Source organism: Gorilla gorilla, chromosome 1 (genome assembly GCF_029281585.2).
Source record: "Gorilla gorilla gorilla isolate KB3781 chromosome 1, NHGRI_mGorGor1-v2.1_pri, whole genome shotgun sequence".
Lineage (NCBI taxonomy): Eukaryota > Metazoa > Chordata > Mammalia > Primates > Hominidae > Gorilla > Gorilla gorilla.
In genome coordinates, this window is record NC_073224.2 from 117,789,061 (window position 1) to 117,809,048 (window position 19,988).

General features: G+C 38.2%; 1 protein-coding gene across 3 annotated transcripts in view; it reads left to right on the forward strand.

Annotated features, from left to right (window-relative positions):
- Window positions 1-399: 399 nt before the first annotated feature.
- The window catches only part of MAGI3 (membrane associated guanylate kinase, WW and PDZ domain containing 3), a 296,027-nt gene continuing 276,438 nt past the window's right edge, over window positions 400-19,988 (forward strand). For 2 of the 3 annotated variants that reach the window (XM_055356397.2, XM_055356399.2), the window contains exon 1: window positions 400-1,265. In XM_055356397.2, coding sequence (XP_055212372.1) covers window positions 950-1,265 — 316 coding nt within the window. In that variant the 5' untranslated portion in view covers window positions 400-949. The remainder of the gene's footprint in view (window positions 1,266-19,988) is intronic. The other variant, XM_055356376.2, reaches the window with a different exon arrangement.

Here is a 19,988-nt window from a genome sequence, read left to right on the forward strand (position 1 = left end):
ACTTCGGGGAGCTCGGTCCCTCTCGGATTCGAGTTTTCCTCGGCTCCAGCCGCCGCGCAGAGGGCCTCTCCCGGCCCTGCGACCTACAGCCCGTTCCACTCCCCTGCCCCTCCTCTGCGCCCTCCCTCACTCTCCAAACTTCTTTTTTTCCACCCTCTCTAAACTTCAGTCATTCTAGTGCCCGCCTCCTCCACTCGCACCGACCAACCAGTGGTCCCCATTCTCGTTGGCGGTCCGCCTCCTGCCCGCCGGGGGCCAATCCCTGGCGCGAGAGTCCGGTGCCGGGGCTCGTTCCCAAGCGCCCAGCCTGTGACGGCAGCGCGCCGGGCGCCGCGCGGCGGGAGGGGGCGGGGCTCTGGATGAGGGATGGGCGAGGGCAGGGGGAAGGGAAAAGGGAGGAGGAGGAGGTTGCGGCTGGTTTGAAAGCGGCAGTTTCCTGGCAGCTTGGGCAGGCGTTGGTCTCCGCGCTACAGCTCCGCAGCGGCCACGATCGATCCCGCGACGGGTCTACGCGCGCTTCTGCGCGCCCCCGACGGATTTTTCCCGTTCCCGGCTCTTCCCCCTTCACCTCACCGCCCCCCCGCCTCAGCCTTTCCCGCCGCTCGGGCGCTGAGCCCAGGGACCAGCCGGCGGCAGTGACCCCGCCCGAAGCCCCCTCTGGAACCTCCTGGGGACAATTCCCTTTTCCTTTCTTCAGCCTAACCCGCGGTGGCCCTCGCGGAGTCCGGACAGCCCCGGGGAGCGCAGCCGGGAGGGGCGTCCAAGGGGCGTCTCGGGTCTGGGAACGGCCGGGCCCCCAGCGGGCTGTGGTCGCCGGGTGGGGGCCGGAGCGGCGAGGCCCCCCTTACCGGGCTACGCGGGCCGCCCAGGGCCCCCGGGCTGAGACGGGGCCGGAGCGGCGCCCGGGCCGCCCGCGCGGGGTCTCCCCCATGGTGCAGCGGGGTTCGGGATGTCGAAGACGCTGAAGAAGAAGAAGCACTGGCTCAGCAAGGTGCAGGAGTGCGCCGTGTCCTGGGCCGGGCCCCCGGGCGACTTCGGCGCGGAGATCCGCGGTGGCGCGGAGCGTGGCGAGTTCCCCTACCTGGGGCGGCTCCGCGAGGAGCCCGGCGGGGGCACCTGCTGCGTCGTCTCGGGCAAGGCGCCCAGCCCAGGCGATGTGCTGCTGGAGGTAAACGGGACGCCTGTCAGCGGGCTCACCAACCGGGACACCCTGGCTGTCATCCGCCACTTCCGCGAGCCCATCCGTCTCAAGACTGTGAAACCAGGTACGCCGGCCCTGCGTATCTGTCTCGGGGTGTTGGGGAGAGGGGCTTCAGGGTGGGCGTCCTGGGAGCGGCGGCACCTCCCCACCGCGTAATGTCCCGGGTAATCTTAGACCTCTAGGGTGTGCCTGACTCCTTGACGAGGGGGAGGGGTGGCGTTGGTGAGTCCCATTTTGCCGATGGGAAAACTGAGCTCTGGCTTGGCGCGGTTGCTCTGCTAGCTGTGCTAGCTGTCACAGAATTGCGACTAGAAGCTGGGTTTCCTACATTTGTAGCTCCATCTCCCCCCGCAGACAAGAGTTTTTGACTAGAGAAAGCCAGCCTTTTCCTCTCTCTGTTGTGCAAAAAGGCCCTTAGGATTGTAGCATTTTCTTTGGAACGATCTTACGCATCTTCTAACAGGGAAAAAGGGACTTTTCTATAGAGGCACTTGGTGCCAAGGTTACCACCTGGTGTACCTGGAAGGGCTTAGCTGCTTCAGTGGTTCTTGCACTCTAGCAGACATCTCAGAGCTGACAGCCTAACTCTGTCAGTCCAGGTGGTTCAGGTATCTGAGTACCGATGACGGTACAATATGTGATATGTGGCAGACTGGTGTGTTCTTGCAGGGAGCTGTTGAATAGAGTCTGGGTTTTGAAGGAAGACCTAGGTGCCTAGCGGAGTGAAAGCTTCTGTAACGCTTTTGATTTTACAGAATTTTGTTGAAGTGGTAGGTTAAAGGAGCCTCTGTTGCCCTGGTATCTTTTATGCTAGTAAAAATTGCTGCAAAGCACGTTATGTTTATGGCATACTCGTCAGTTTCAAAGCATTGATCCGAGACAGCATACAGTGAGATCTGATAGTATGTAGTAGTTCTTATGAATTTGTTATAGACAGCATTGTTGGTTTTGTTTCAGCATAGATAGAATGTGGTTCTGTCGTCTTAGACGTTTGTGGGAGAGAGAATTGTGATTGTAACATTATTAGAAACCAAACTGTTTTTCCTGAATGTGCTCTACTGAGTATACGGTGCATCAAAATATAATGGGCTGGTTAATTGTTACCTGGGCTAGGTAGCAGTCCATCCCTTGATGGCAAAATGCTAGAAAATTCTGGATAAAAATTTAATATGTTATCTTCTTCTCATTTCTTTCTCAGCAGCTCGCTTTGGAAATATTAATATATCTTTAATAGTCCTTGAGCTTAATGGGGCTTGATGGTTTGTGGTGCAGTTTACATATGTCTGTGTATTGTGGATATGTATACACACAGACTCACATGCTCCTAAGGTCATAATTAAGATTTTCTTTCTATAGCGTATTCCATCGTATTCATTTTAAGTGTATGGGTTTATGTGGTGAGGTTTTCTTTTTATTGTTGTTAATTTTTTAAAACTTTGGCAGACTTTAAACAGCTTTTTCTGTATAGTTTTGAGAATTTGTAAATTTTTTTCTTAACTCTAACTTTTACAGCCATGTGTGAAAGGCAGAGGAAAGACTTTTGGGGCTGTAATTCAGCTAGTCAGGCACTGTCCGTAATATGCAAAAGGCTATATAGACAGCATTTACTAGTCTAGCTGCCAAATCTTAGTTCAAATCCCATGAGTTAGTGAATAGTGAGAACATCTGCATCATTTCTTTGTGTTTTGTTTTGATTCGTTAGGGCATGGATGAGAATATAACTTATTTTTAGAAATTTTAAAGTTGATATATTGAAATGGAAGCTGGAGTATTCTAAATTATTGTGATCTTTTTTAGAAGACTGAAGAGACGCCTATTTCATAACATTAGTCTAATCTACCTGTTACACATTTTTCTCAACCTCTATATTATATTTAATAATAATTCAAGATTTAGAGCATTAGTAATATTAACTGTGTTGAATAAACATCCTATGCCCCCTTATGTAGTTGACATTATTAGAGTAATACACTTTTGCCCTCTTGACAGCCACAGACACTGTTCTATTTTAAAGATTTAGCCAAAATAAAGGGAATAACGTATTAATGGCCACAGAACATTTTGTAGTCATTAGTAATAAAGTTCTGAATACTACACTTATTTTTTGAAGAGACACTTTGTGTCAGTAATTTCTCAAGATACCATTATGTCTGTGTTATTAGAGATTAATATTGTTTCTAAGCAGGTTGTAATTTAAAATTTTTAATCTCTTTTAAAAATAGTATTCTTAGCTTCTTAATAGCCTCATGTTAGGTATTATATTAAATGGCTTTCTTAAATGGCTTTGCTTAAAAGCAACATTTGTTATAAAATAGCAAGATTTTTGCAGGTTAAACACAAGACTTTAAATACTAGAAATTAAGAATTTGAAGAGGTTATCTGTAGAACTTTTGAGTTTGATTAAAAACAAATATTATTTTCAGAAGAGGCAAAGATTCTTTATTGTGATTCATTTTGGAAAGGATGAAAATAGAGTAAGGGAATTTAAAAAGAAACTTGCCATAAACATTGTTTTATTTTTTGCTTTTATCTGAACTTTGTGACAGAAATTGATTTTTCAATTTAATAAGGTATTGTAAAGTGTACTTAGCACTCTCTTGTCTTGACTAGTTGCTTTTTATTAAACCATATTCATAACATGACATTTAGAGACTAGCACAGTGAAAGAGTAAAATTTAACCATTTTTGTAAGATGTAATACTAATCGGAAATGTTCTCATATTGTCTTCTGACAAAGTCCATGGCAGAAGGATGAGCTGGGTTGTAGAACATGGCTTTTGTAGCACTGATTCTTCCTAGCCTTCTTTTCACTTAGGTGCTAAGGGTCGCCCTCCCAAAGCCAGTACTATCAGCCAGGTGACTTAACATCTTTCTGGCAGCTACTGTCTTTAGCTTTGATTTTTTTTCCCTTTTTTTGTTGTTATAATCTTTAATAGAGAATTGAAAGTTACTCTTTAAAATACGGTTTCTAATCTGAAGCTTTTCCTGAATCAATTAGGTAATTTCTTATTGTTTTAGTATTAGTGTAGTACTTAGTAGTCAGTACTTTGCCCGCTTATAGAAGAATCTTTGGTTTCACCTATTGCTTGGCTCAATTAGTTACCTGTTTCTTAATTATGACCCTGTTGTTTATTTTTCTGCAAAGAGAAAAGTTGTCATTTGAGTTTGAACTTTGTCTTTTCCCAGTAGTAAAGTTGAACTTTGGACCTCCGGTGAAATTGTTTTGTGATATACTACTATGACTAGGTTTAGTTTCTTTGATTTTACTACAGAGTATATATTCTTAAACCATTTCTATTCTGATTAATATACAAGTAGTGAATTTTGTTCTAAAATTCCCCAGACTCTAACTGTGCAGAGTTTTATGCTTCTTCATACACCTTTAAGCTCATATTTCAGCAGTTTGCTTTCAGTAAGTTTCGGTAAATTATGTGTATTTTATTCCAGAGATTAAGTATCGGTACAATAAATACATGAAATCATTGTCTACTGCCATATGCACACATTACATTCAACTACCCTAAGCAAGTAGTGTATCCAGGGATGGAAATCATAGGAAACAATGTTATAGTTTGTTTAAATAAAAACCAAGTTGAAACAGTTCCTGGGTAATGTTAAAGGTAGGTAAAAGTCTTCACTGCTGACTCCTTGGGACATCCAATTTGTAAGGGAGTTTTGTTAAAATGGGCTAATTCCTAGAAATACACTTCCTGTTGGTGAAGAAACATTACTGGATGCTTTAAAATAAGAAATATTTATGTTATTCAAATAAAAATAATGCTGTGCCTTTCTTATCTCTTGAATCTTTTTGTTAGTTTTTTTTTTTTTTTTTTAGTGGGAAATTTGGGATTTTTGATGAGTTTTGTTTAGGTGGTTGTAATACATGAGGATGGGAAAGGTAAGAGAATTTAGAGTTAATTGTTAGCCTCCCAGGCTTACAATACATTTCTTCGTACCTTTTTTAAAACAAGAAAATCTAGAGACCTAGAGATTATTTTAGAAACAATAGAAAAAGAAGCAAGCCAAGCCCCTTTGCTAGGGAAAGTAGCATTACATTTTGATAAACCTTGAAGTTGAAAATTTCCTATTTCAAATTTTGGTAGTTTTTTTTCCTTTTTTCCCTAAAGCTCTTAATAACTCAGGGGTTCAGGTTTTGGATTCTGTTCATTGACACCTTCAATTCATATGAGTAATGGGCTTACACCTTAGCAATTGCAAGCTGATTTGCTTGCATGATATTTGATGACTTTTATTATATCATTAACATCTTTGTACTTAAAAAATATTTTCTCTCCATCATTCTCTAAGAGTACTATATCCAAATATCTCAGTATGTATATATGTATATACGTGTTATATATATATTATATGCATGTATGTATATGTACATACACACACACATACTTTTGTTAACTTTTCTCGTATATCATTTTCTAGTATATCATTTTGGGTACTTTATTGATCCTGCCCTCACCCCCAGACTTTTATAATTTAGTTTGTAAAACTTTATTTTCCTAGGTTGAGACATTTTAATAATTCTTTAATTTCTTGCTATCTTACTGGTACAAAGAAATACTTAACATTTGGCCATTTGATTTTTAGATGATTTTAAATTTTATTCAGTTTATTGCTAAAACTGATTTTCATGTAACATAACTCTGTGTTCCTGGGACGTATACATTATTTTTCCTCTGAGATCCTGGGACATACTTTATAAAACCTTTTGTTATGAGAGACAAATTTTTGTGATTTTTTTCTGCTAATTTATGTAAACTGGCGGCAAAACAAATCTTCTAAATTCATTCAAGTGTCTGACTTATGAAGTCAGTGCCTAATCTTCTCAAGTGATAGTTTCATACAGAGTCTTTACTATGTAACCCCTAAGTGCTTTGTAATTTTTGGGGGGACTTAGTGTTTTGGGAGTATGTTGAAAGAGAATCTTGTTTTTATGGATTACTTCAATATTATTTACCAATTTCAAAATCTGTGAATGTCAGGGTTGTGTGTGTGTGTGTGTGTGTGTGTGTGTGTGTGTGTGTGTAATTTGACAAAAGGTAAGTGTTTTGGTATTGAAGACTAGAACCGTTTCGCCTTTAATAAATTATTTTTTGTCTTCTGAAATTTTAAGCAATAATTTTCTTGAAATACTACATTTTGGTAGATAGAGTGAATGCCCTGAATTTAAAACTATTGTCTAAAGTAAGAGTTTCAGAAACTTAGAAGCTGGTGTTATGAGACATGTTTGTAGGGAAAGACGCAAATCTATTCATTGCTCTTCTAGCTAATTTTGCTAACAAAATATCTTGCTAATATTTTGTTTTTGAAGAACAACTATTATTCAGAATGTTTTCCAAGAAAAGATGCATATTTTATTTAATACAGAAAAAATAAGAAGTCATGTTACGGGCATGCATTCATTCCCTCAGCAAATACTTAGTGGTGCACCCACCAAGTGCCAGCATGGAGCTAGCACTGGCGGTAGAAACATGAGTCAGAAATTGTGTGTCTTCAAGAAGCTGGCAATTTAGTGGGAGCTTAATGACTCATTGGTAAGGAATACCTGTAGTAAGGGTTTTGCCTTTTTCACTTTTCTGCCAGTGTTTAAAACTCTTTAGGTAGGTCTTAGTATGAATTTTGGTGAAAATGAGACTAACTGGCTGCGTAGTATGCTATTCGAAAAAGTAGTGGAGCTGCATTTTAGAAAGGATTTGGGTTCTCAAGTCATCACAAAAAGAGGGAAATCAAATATAAGCAAAACTGTCTTTTCAAAAAGCTCTTAAATTGTGCATAAAATACTATATTGTACTGTTTGTAGGATGAGTCCTACATGCCACTTTTCCACCCATGTTGGAACCAATTGCAGTTTTTTGGTCGAATACCAGAAGAAGTAATTTGCTTACATTAAAAAGATATGTTTTACAAAAAAACTTTTAATTCTAAGAAATTATCCTCATCTGGGTATGTACAGTGAATTTATGGAAATTAAATGTGTACATGAAGTGAAAGAATGATTTCTTTTCTTTTTTTCTTTTTAATATCTTGGTAGGATCCACGCCATCTGCCCTTGTTTTCTGACTTGACTGGTTGAGGAATGAATTGTGAATAATTTTGAACTTGTTTGGGTTTTGAAAGATGACAGATTTTGGTTGACTGGAATTAGGATCTTTCCAGTAGTAGGTAAGAAGCAGAGGAGGAGAAAAACACAGGGCAAAAATGTTCCATACAGAAAGGTTTACAGTGTGGTCCATTTCAATAATTTTGTGTGTGTGTGTGTGTGTACAAGGGCACAAAATCCACATTATAGAATAATTGGAAAATAGAGGGAAGATCATATTAATTGTTTAAATGTGTAGGTAGTTCCATTATGAATAGTCTCCTGTAAGTTTTTTTTAAATGTGTTATCTCCTCGAAATAATGCTCTAAGGTGCTTCATGCTATTTCTGCCTTCAGCCTCATTCCACTCCTAATGTTATACTATGAATATTTTTATTTAACTGTTAATGTACCATTAGTTCTGTTCTTTATGGTTAATAGCCCTATTTGTGTTGTTTTGGAAGTCTAGCCAGTTTTATGGGAAAACACAATTTGCTAGCCTAGGAAAAAGGGAATTGAAAAATATATTTTCATCTTAATCCCGCCTTCCCTTTTGTTACAGCCACAGCCGATTGGCTTCCAGTGAGAAGGGTGGCATCATTATATCTCCATTCTTCCCTGAACCCTAGCAATTTATCCTGATGCAGCCACTCAGCTGCATTGCAGTGGTTTCCAGGAGCAACCCACTTACCTGCAGCCCCCACCCATTTCGGTCATCCCAACATGGCCAGGGGAACATAGATTACATTTTGAGGACCATAATTTGACTTATGACATATCTAAATACCTGAGAAAGGACACGCTGTCCTTATAGGTGATTAGGTACTTGTTTTATTAACACATACTGAGAGATATTGTTTTAGAGACTCTGTATGGGTTATAAAGGGTTAAACTTTTTTGCCATAATTTATTTGGAGTTTAGGGTTTGGTTTTAAAAAATATCATGCAGTGGTAATTGGAAAAAATTTTGTTTCAAATTTATTAATAATTAAGATCTTTTCTATTTGGAGGCTTCCCTTTTTATTGTCTTGGGTATACAATGTGAACGGTAACCGATCTACTTAATTAAAACTTTCTGGCATTGTAGCCTCTTTGCTTTTGCTGTTTTTTTGCACAGAATTTGAAACACATAATTATTATTTTCTGGCTTCAGGGGAGTTTGTGAGAGGCAAGCCTGTATCTCATTGTTGTTCTGATTGGGAATTACACATGACTATGAAAAATGGGATTTTACTATACATAATGGCATTTAACAGAAGTAGTTTTATGAAAGGAAAATATCCTACAAGGTAGGAAAAAAACAAGTATTTATTAATGCTTCATTTTCTGAACTTAAATAGAATTAAGCTAAATTGGCTTTGCTTTTTCCTCCAATAAAATAACTTTTAAAAATTCACTTTAATGGAGTAGTTCCAGAGATATATTACTCTTTGGATATGGTTATCTAGTTTGCAGCAAGTATCTTGTGATATATAGCTTAGATCTCAGCAGGAAAGAAAAAAATCTTAATTTACATATCAGTTTCTGTATTTGTAAGAATTCTGTAGCAAGTGACAGAAACGCTGTTGAGATTAATGTAGGCTAAGAAGAAATTTATTGACTTACATACATTAAAATCCAGGCATAGATCAGTAACAGCTAAGTTCATGTTCTCAAGTGTTGGTTATTAGAATTATTATTTGGTTCTCTTTTCTTCTGGGTTGGATTTTTTCTCAGCTAGACTGTCAGTGTAGCAGTGAAGGTAGCTCTGAACCCCCAAGTCATACAGGGTCCTTAAAGCTTCTCATCTTTTTGGAGTCTAATAACAAATCTCATGCAGGGACTTTGGCCCTGTGCCCATCTCATGGACCAATTATTGTAGAGAGAGGAGAGGACAATGAAGTGCCATGATTGGTCAGGCGTGGGGATATGTCTACCCTTGCAGCTGGGTATAAATAGCATAATATGATTAATAACTGTAGCAGAACCCCAAGACATAAGGGAGGGGGAGTTCCTGAAAGGGTGGGATGCCGAGGAATCAATACTACAGGAAATGATCTCTTTTAAAACATTTAATCTCTCTTACTTGGAGGCCAGCAGTAGTACACAGTTGTCATAAAACTATCATTTTTAGAAAAACAGATATTGGCTGTAAACCAAAACTGATTTGATTTCTAGGCACTGCTTTTACTCAAATATTTAAATAAAAAATTGCTTTTATTTAAAAGTTATTTCTTTTAAAAATTGAAATACTGATACCTTAATGTGCACAATTTAAAAGTATTTCTTGTAATTTTTATTTAATTTTCTTTGAAAAAATCAAATAAGATTCTCTAAAATCAATGCTGTTGATTTTTAGGGAGATGGAATACTTTGGAAGATTAACAGTCTTTGGCATTGAGAAAAATATTATTAGCCTAGTTAAACAATTACGTTTTTAAAACAATTTTATTCTACCATTTTGAAAATGAAATTCTAAACGAATTACTTTCCAAGGTGTTTTGCTTTTAAAACAATGGTCTTTTTAAACACAAATTGAGACAATGTCATTATTGTAGTATTTCTGAGGGCTCCCTAATAATACTTTTTAACCATGATTTCGTGGAAATTATGTGAAAGGAACTACTTCACTGACTCTTATATAAAATGGGTATATAAGAGTTTTGAAACATTACTTAAGTATGGTGTCATGTGGTACCTGTTTAATTACCAAAAATGTTATTTGGCAGATATTGCAGGATAAAATCTGATCCCCTTTTTAAAGTTTTTTATAGCCTCCACTGGGAGAACAGAGGTACTCAGAGCAGGGGTAGACAGTTGAAAGAGAGGGGTGGGTGCTCCAAATAACATTTCATACTATTTTTATATTCTATTACTGTATCAATGTCTTCAGCTTTGGTGCCATAAAAATAATAATTTTAGTAATAACTTTGAGTGTATATATGCCATGCACAGTAGGAGTTTTGTAGTTTTGCCAAGTGTCATCTGGTAGTTGGATCTTTAGTGAATATTAAATGTTGGTAGATTATTGGTGAATGCACTTATTGTACATAAAAATGAACATTCATGGAATTGGGTGTGATTTGCCAATAAGAATCATCATAGCAAGTACTTTGTATTGTTAGATTAGTTTGGGCACCCTTCGGATGACTTTAGACCATATTTGGAAAATTACTGCTTCTACTTCAAAAGCCTGTAATAATTAGAGTTCTCCAATATTAATTCCATATATTGATTAATTAAGCCATGAAATCTAGTAAAATGATATAGTCTTTATTACCTCTGTTCACAGAATTGTATCTCAATCCAACTTGGTAGCTTTCAGTAGAACACTTTGTCAAAATATTATTAACTTTAGCTAAGAATTCTATTCACTAATTTCAGTGTTTAAGTTAGAATGCACATGCTAGTGAAAATTTTAATTTCCTTCGAATAGAATTAGATTTGCTAACTAGAGCAATCTCACAATGTAATGCTGATGACTGAAATGACACTTCAGCCTCCCTTGGGTGACAACCCTAAGTTCAGACAACCTTACTCTAATAGGAATATTGAGGACTTACCACAACATATTAGCTGTCATTTAGAGTAATAACTTCCGTGTCAGGGCATTTTATACCTGTCTTATTTGGTTTATAAGGATGTATATATTAGCATTCATGTTTTCTTATAAAGAACTTTATATATTTTTATTCTCTATGAGTCAGATATTATCATCTTCCTTTACACGTGAGAAAATTGAGTTTAAGAGAGAGATTAACACGTGAAAGTTCACACAGACTCACAGGAAGAATTATGAACTGAAACAGCATTGAGTCTTTCTTTACTTTCTGGATAGAATATTAGTTCATTATATCCAAAAAACCTGTCTTCCTTTTTCTAGTAAAAGGAAAAAGCACAATTCTGAATTGTTTGCGTGGGTGTTAAATGCAGTAAAACACTGGGCAAGTACTTACAATAAAGGCTTCACTGCTTGGTTCTGTTTCAAAACAGAGTTTGTGGCCGTGCAGTTTAATCTGTACAGCTAAGCTGCATGATAAAGTAGTTATTTCCAAGAATTGCTAATCAAGCAGAAAGTTAGTATTCTTGCTACATTTGTAAGAGAATATTTTCGGCAGAATATTTTTATTGCTGAAAATATTCTCTATAATATGTAAAAGCCCAGATAAATATATTAGATACATATTTTAGGATAAATATACTTGGGAAAATTGCATATTAGAAATAATATTTTGTTCTTGTGTTTCCTTTCTACTTCCTCTGTAATTCACTCACCAGGAAGGTGTTAGCACATTTACTGAGAGCCTAGAAAATGTTCTGGTGAATGTAGAAAGGAACGTACTTTAGAATTAGGGATCTTTTATAAGTATGCAGACCCTTCTCACAAAAGTACACTTTGCTTGAATAAAATTTAGCTAAGCTAGATAAAAGAATAACTCATTGCATTTAAGTAGACCTTTCTCCTTCTGGGCTTCGAGTATTGCACACCTAAGATGGATCCTTTGAAGAGGCAGGTAAAGCGGGTTGTGGATTGTTGGAACCTCTTATTCTTTAAGTGTTTGCGCTGTTATGTTTTCTCTCTGGGCTAAAGTCAGTCACTTGAGTGGAAGGAAACACAGCAATCCAATCTTAGTATATGGATAAACAATTCGAGGCTTAGCAATGGCAGAAGTCATAGCATAAGCATGGTAGAGCAGAGACTAGAACTCAGATTGTTTAGTTCCTTTCATTGTTCTAGTTTCTGGCATAAGAGTTTGTGTAGAAAATTGGCGAAAAAAGGACCTGTTAAACATATTCTGTTTCTTTATGAAATCTGCATTCTCTTGGAACTAAGTGTAATGTGCTAGACTCAGTTTGTTAGGCCATCAGTGTGCATGAATGTGGTTAGAGGCAGTGGTATCCCCGAACCTGCAGCACAGGAAAGAATTTTAATCATTATATGCCATGGATTTTCAGGGCATTTTAAGCCTTTATAATGGTGTAACTTATGATTAAGATTTACACAGTCAAAATTGTTAGCTGGTATAATAGCTGAATAGTTAAGTATTTATTTTGGTTAGTTGCTTTAGCTTTAGCTTTGAAAAATCATTTTTCCTATCGGAGATTCTTCACAATGCTTTCAGTAAAATGTTTCTGAATAGTTCCTGCTATATGGTAGACTGCTAACACTGTTTCTTGCTCTCTCTGTGGGGCTGATGCTACAAGTCTGATTTAGAGTCAGCTGTGCTTTTATTTTTTTTCCTTGAGTGACTAGGGGATGCATTGGGGGAAGATAAATTTTAGGGCAAGAGGACACTCAGGGTTGTGGGAGATGAACTGTCAAGGATACCTTTGGCTCACTGTCCTCAAGCTTGTTCGGCTGCAGTGATGGCATAACTGAGAAGAGGGATTGTGCTCTTGCTGGGTGCAGGACAAGAAGATGTCTCAGGCCACGTAAAGCTGGCCACAGCAGAGGACAAGGTATTCCCTATGAGGCAAAACTGAAGAAAGGGGATTGAGGTGGCAGTTCTGGGGAAACTATGTTTGTTAGGTAGACTAATGGGAATGATGGAGTCTCGCTTGGGCTCTTTGTAGGTCTGTGGAAGAACAGCATGAATGTGGACATGAAAAAATCTTTCTGCAATCCATTTACCACATACTCCTTTGCAATATGAGTCAGGGTTCAGTGCAGGAAACAGAAAGGGATATAATGCAGGGAATTAATTGCTTAGGGAATCTTTTGAAAGGGCTGGAGGGCTGGGCTCTAGACTGAGCCTCTGAGAATGATTTCCAGGACACCTTGAAACAGTCCACAGTGGGAGCTGCCACCTCTGCTTGAGTCAGGAAAGTGGCAATCAGGAGGTTGCTACTGAAACAGTGGCAAGAAAATGCTACTGTAGCTGTGATCCAGGTGATCACGACAGCCACTGCTGTTAGCATTGTAACTGCTGGAAGTCTGGAATGTAGGATCTGGCCATTGCTGTGACAGCTTCTCCTTGATGCTGGTGAACTGGTGACTAGATGCTGTTATGATGAATCTGGTCCCTGCTGCCTTTTCCATTGTCTGTAAAATAATTAGAAAATGATGAATTATGTTTTTAATATAATTTAATTGTAATTTTATGCAACTAAATTCTTAATAGTGGCTGTGTTTGACAACTGATTTGTGAAATTCATAAAAATTTAATAATTGGCCTTGCAAGAGAGTACAGCCAACTCCATTGCATCACTGTAAAACCTCCTAGCTGACGGTTCTACTCCTTAATTGAAAATTCTCTCTTTTTTGTTTTAGTTCAAAGCTGGAGACTGGATACTGACATGTTCATGACCTTGTGTACAAGCTGAAAGCCGCTGAAAGCTACAGGCCAATGGGGCTCTGCTTTACTTCTGCCTTCCATATCTTGTGTCCTGCATCTTAATGGTGGAATCAGATTTGCATCCAGAATACTAGCTATAAAGGAGTCTGGAAAAGACAGTTTTTAGTTTTCCAACTTCTGCGTTTCAGGAAGGCATACTACAAGGAGGAAGTTGCTGAGTGATAGCTGATCCTTTCCCAAGCACTCATCTTCTTAAACATAGTATATTAATTACAATTTAGCCCATTCTTGATGACTCATTGTCATTTCTGTGAGCTTCTCTTTTCATAATGGCCTGTAGTTGGAATGATCATAGGACCAAGGGATTTTAACATCTGTAGTAACTTTTTGTCCTAGGTTAGCTTGTATCTCTCCCACCTCCCATAACTGCTGCTGAGACATCTATGTTTGATATCATTTGATGTCAACCTCCCCTGCAAGCCACAGGCAGGGAGAGCACCTCGCCCAAAGCAACCAGTTTATTGGCTGGTCAGCAACCTGTGATTTCTGTAGCTTAAAAAGATGAGTGGGGCTTACTGTCTTTTGAACTAAGACAAAAAGGAAAGAATTTCCAATTAAGGGTGGGAGCTTCAGCTGAGAGGTTTTGAAGTGAGTTGGCTGTATTCTTTTGCAAGACCAATTGTTAAATTTTCAAGAATTTTGTGAGTTGTCAAACAGCCATTTTTAAGAATTAAGTTGCATAATAATTTAATAAAAACAAAGATAATAAATACTCAAAACAAATTATTTCCTAATTATTTGCCCACATTTTACAATTATCTATGCTTTTGAATTTCTTTATATCTACTATATCTGTATGGTAGAAACACTATATAGTGGTTTGCTACTGTGCATATCTTCCCAGCTCCCTTTTCACTGTTATCACAGTTGACTATGGTGGTAGTTGTTGGCATTTCCTGAACATATCACACTGATTGTGGGGGCGGGGAGGGAGAATCAAAGTTGGAGAGGCCATGAGAAACCATGTACAAACTAAAATTATGGGAGAAGAAACTATGAGTGAAACGATGAGAAAAACCTAATGCATGATGTAGAACTGAGTGGTGTTAATAGCAGAGCACTGGAGGGAAGGGCCACAAAACTCTTCACCCCAAGGTCTAGAATCATTCTAGAATCATCCTACAAGCCTAGTTTTCATGAGACAGCCCTATTTTATTTATTGCTCTTGGAATTATATGAAATTACGAGTTTCTGTGTGTTGCCAGCTTTAATAGAATACCCTGGAATTTTATTTACTTTTAATTTTGTTTATTTATGCTTATGTGCCATCTTCTCATGAAAAGGAGGCAGTATGTTAAAAGTTTGAGTTCAGATTTTCTGATGTAGATAAATAAGCTAAAGAAGGCGGGGAGAAGTGTGATATATGAGAATTTCCAGAGCAGGGTATTCGTAACTTGTAAGTATTTAGTCCAAGTTCCCTCTCCCAACACATTTTACACTAGAATAAGATTGAAAGGCCAGATGTGGTGGCTCACGCCTGAAATCACTTTGGGAGGCCAAGGCAAGTGGATTGCTTGAGTCCAGGAGTTCAAGACCAGCCTGGGCTACATGGCAGAACCCCATCTCTACAAAAAAATACAATAAAAGGTAACTGGGCATGGTGGTGTGTGCCTGTATTCCCAGCTACTTGGGAGGCTAAAGTGGGAGGATCACTTGAACCCAGGCAGGTCGAGGCTGCAGTGAGCCATGCTTGCACCTGCATACTGCCTGGGCAACAGAGTGAAACTGTCTCAAAAAAAAAGACTGAAGGCTGTCTTGAGGAATGCCACTTATAAATACATTTTTAAAAATTCAGTAATATTTTTCATGTATAAACATTGTGGAGACTATTGTAGTTGCTTGTACAATACTGGGGCATTGGTGATATCTGTCTCTTTACTATTGTAGCTCCTGCCTACGCCTTTAGTAACTGCTAAGGTGCAGACTGTAGATCTGGACTGTCTGTGTCTGTGGCTCACAACCTCAACTTCTCTGCTGCCTTTGATTTGCTCCCTCTGCAGTTTTGTTTTCTCTGTACTCCGATTGCTTCTCCCATGCTTCTCTGCTTTCCAAAGAAAAAACTGGCCTTGTATAGATCCTGTCAGCTGATTGCAGTGCTCTTAACTTCTCCATTGTGAGTTGTTCAGTCTGAGGGGTTAGGTATAAACCCAGAGTGGTATTCTCTTTTCTGTTGTGTTTGGTTTTGCTTACATATTCAGGAGTTGCTCTTTACCCCCAGAACATCGGTATATATGTTTTTTTCTGTTTCTAGATTTAAAAATATTCCAGAAGCCTGGCCTCAAGATAGATAATATTTTACTTTTAATTTGGTGCCCTTGTTTTAGAGATTTGAACTGGATTGCATTTAGTAGACCAAACCCCATCTTTAAAAAAATCATCTTAAAAAAAAATAGTGGGCCGGACATGATGGCTCACATCTGTAAATCCCAGCACTTTGGGAGACTGAGGTGGGAGGATTGCTTGAGCCCAGGAGTTTGAGACCAGCCTGGGCAACACAGTGAGACCTTTTCTCTACAGAAAAAAAAAAAAAAAAAAAAAAATTAGCCGGGTGTGGTGGCACGTGCCTGTAGTTCCAGCTACTCAGGAGGCTTAAGATAAGAGGATCACATGAGCCCAGGAGTTGGAGGCTGCAGTAAATTATGATCGTGCTACTGTACTCCAGCCTGGATGACAGAGCAAGACCCTATCTCTAAGAAAAAGAAAAAAGGAAAAAAAAACTGGTTCAAATTGGATTTTTCTATTCTTTCATAAGATGATAAATGAAAAAAAAAAGAAAATAGATTTTTGAAAAGCAAATAATCTCTTGGAATTTCTTATTAAAGTATAAAAAATTATCTAATTGAGGCATGTTAATCCAATATTAAAGTATTAAAGGCTGAGTGTGGTGGCACAGGCTTATAGTCCCAGCTACTCATGAGATTTGAGACCAGGTGAACTGCCTGAGTTCAAGACCAGCCTGAGCAACATAGTGAGACCCTGTCTCTAAAAACAGGTAAATAAAAAAAAAATTTCCTCTGATTACAGGAGATAGGTAGAAAAAATGTGTTACAGTGCAGATGAGAATTTCCTTAGCACTTTTAATGTGAAGTTTATTTAGATTGGGTGGCCAGGGAAAGCATCCCTGAGGGGGGGACATGTCCATTGTGAGTTGAATGACTGGGAGGAAGGCATCTGCCCTCTGAAAATTTTTTACTCAGAGAGAATTGTAAAACACAAATATGAGAACCTGGTTCGATATAGGAATAGAAAGGCTGATATGGCTGGCACCAACTAAATGAGGGGTGAAAGTGAGAGGGATCAGATTGAAGAAGTAGACAGGGACCAGTGGGGGTCTGTTAGCCACAGTAAGGGGTTTGGATTTTATTTATTCTTAATGCCACTGGAAAGTATAAAGTTGGAGAATGATTGGTATGTATGTCAAAAAGTCATTGTTTGTGATGTGGAAGGAGGGCAAGAGTGGAAGAAGGGAAACCCTTTAGTTTGGATGAAAATAAATGATGGCTTGGACTTATAAGAATAGTGGCAGTGAAATGAAGTGGATAGATTTGAGATATGTTTTTAAAGAGGAACTAAATAAGACTTAACTGATTGATTGCAGGTAAGGAAGGGAGAGGACTTCAAGAGAACCTCTAGGTTTTTGCTTTGAGTAACTGGTGGTGGTACTATTTCCAGGAATAGGAAAGACAGGAGGTTGGGTGGAGTGATCAGATTTTTTGTGTGAAGGAGATATATCTACCACCAAGATTATTTTCTTCACTTTTTACTGTACTTGCTTTATTATACGTTAACCTATTCCTCCATCCATCAATCTGTCTTTTTTTTTATGCCTTTCAATGTAAATTGCAATGCATTTCCACAAGAAAGGCTTTTAAATGCCCAGTTTTTCTAATTTTACAGATGAGAAAACTAAAGCTTGGAGAAAAATATGCTCAAGGTCGTATAGCTAGTTACTGGTGAATCTAGGATCAGCATGCAGATTACCATTATTCCAGGACTCTAATTTGATTATATTTTAGCTTGTAAGAATAAAAGTGAAATTTGGAAATGGGACAGGTTTTCCCACGAACTCGTTTATGTGCTAAAATGTCTTAGACCCAAATTTCTATGACAAAAATGCAAAAGATGTAGTACTACAGTTGCATTTGACTGGATTACAATGTTAGCACGGCACTTAGGACTTGTTGGAAAGTACCTTCTAATGTTGTAGAATTGGTACATTTTCAGATGTTTGGTTCAGGAAGGTAGCTTGGGATTCTTCCAAGCATTAATCCTCTTATTGGCAAGGCATTTGCATTTTAATTAGCAAATGTGCCTTGCATACCTACTATGCACTAAGCCCCATGCAAGGCCCAGATATCATAAAAGAGAATGATTCAAGTTCCATACTTCAAAGTAATTCAGCCTTTGACTTCTGTGTCAATTTTCTGAAATTTCTCTTTTTTTGCTGTATGTTTGTTTAAAAATATAATAAAAACTGAAGTTCAGAAAGGAAGAGAAGCTTATTCAATCTAGGCAAAACTTCAGCCTCCTTGTTAAAATTTTATGCATATGACTGACATAGGCTACTGAATTGAATCAATAGCTAGTAGTGTGAAGGGCAAACAGATTTTTCATTTGCTTTGTGTAAGCACTTTATTTTCTAAGGAGTGAAAATAAGCTGTTTTAGTTTCTGTCCTATGGAATTAACTAGCTAGGTTATCAGTTAAGTTGGTATCCAACCTGGAAGTTAATGACTTAAGTTGGTACAGAAATATGAGACATGTTTGTCTTTAAAAGTCAAACTAATTGTCTGTCTTTAAAAGTCAAACTAATTATCTCATATTGATATTATTTTTATGCTTTCTTGTAAAATAAACATTTTCACTGTTGAGCTCTGAGAATTTGGATTTTGAGGAAATTAACCCAATAGAGCATTATGTTCTTTCCTTGAAGTGGTCATTCTCTGTTCTAAAATTTAATATCCTCCAACAACTCTCTCAGCTCATATCTTCCCAAACTCATTTCCCATTAGTACCTAATATGAATACTCAGTTACAGCCAAAGTATTTGTTACACATCTTCAAAATCCAGTCCTAAATTTATTTCCTTCAGAGATTTTTCTAGGATTAATCTATTACTTTTTATTTCTGTATTTTTCACCCCCAGGATACCTAAATAGTTCTGTACTTTGCCATATATTATTATTAATTTTATAGCTATTTAGTGCAGTAATTTAGACCTACCCAGCAGACTGTAGTGATAAAATTGATCTATTTATTACTGATGCTGAAAAAAACTTACCAAATTTAAGTTAATCTGTAAACACTTTCTATACTGGAAGGCGTCTTTATACCTTTGACAAGAAGAGTTTCTCTTTGGTGGAAAGTTTCAAGAGGAACACACATGGGTTAAAAAAGGATCTGTTCTTTTTTTTTTTTCTTTTTTTTTCCAGTTCACTCTCCCAAATTTGACAAGGAAAAAGAGAAATGGAATGGAATTTAGTTCCTTGTTAGTAAGAATTAGAAAAGTATAAAGGTAGAGGAGACCAAAATTGACATCAATTTGAATTTATTTGGGATATATCTTTCAACTAGAAGTTTACTTTTAAAAATCTTCTCTTTTTGGCTGGGTGTGGTGGTTCACACCTTTAATCCCAGCACTTTGGGAGGCAAGCAGGAGGATTGCTTGAGTCCAGGAGTTCAAGACTAGCCTGGGCAACATGGTGAGACCCTGTCTCTACAAAAAATAAAAAAATCAGCCAGGTGTGGTGGTGCATACTTGTGGTTTCAGCTATATGAGAGGCTGAGGCAAAAGAATCACCTGGGCCCAGGAGGTCAGTGCTCCAGTGAGTCATGTTCAAAATAGGTAAGATTGTAAAGTGAAATTAACATTTGGTACCTTGTTACTTTTTTTCTCCTATCCCATTCTCATTTTTACTTCTTGGTATTACTTTTCTGTGTCTGCACACTGTCTCCTGACTGTCTAGTCTCAGCATCCTTTCTTATTGGCACACACTATCACTTGGCATTTTTTCATTGTGTAATAGGTGGGTGTCAGGAAAGTTATTTGATTAATCTGTTCTATACTAGGTTATACTATACTGATGTGAGGAATTATCACTGCTAAACCTACTCAGGGATATTTTCCTCTTAACTTCCTGTGTGACCCCGAATAACAGAATTTCAAGCAAGGCTGTAGGAACTTTTCTGCAAGTCACGCCGTTAAACGTATTCTGCCTAATGTAACTGATTCTGGAAAGTATGAGGAAGATGTTAGTGGTTCCTAGCCTCCTCTTTTATCACCACATTTCTTCAGGCAGCTCCACTTGTCTTGCCTGAAGATGGTCTTTCTCCATGTGTTGTTTTTCTCTGTGTTCTTAC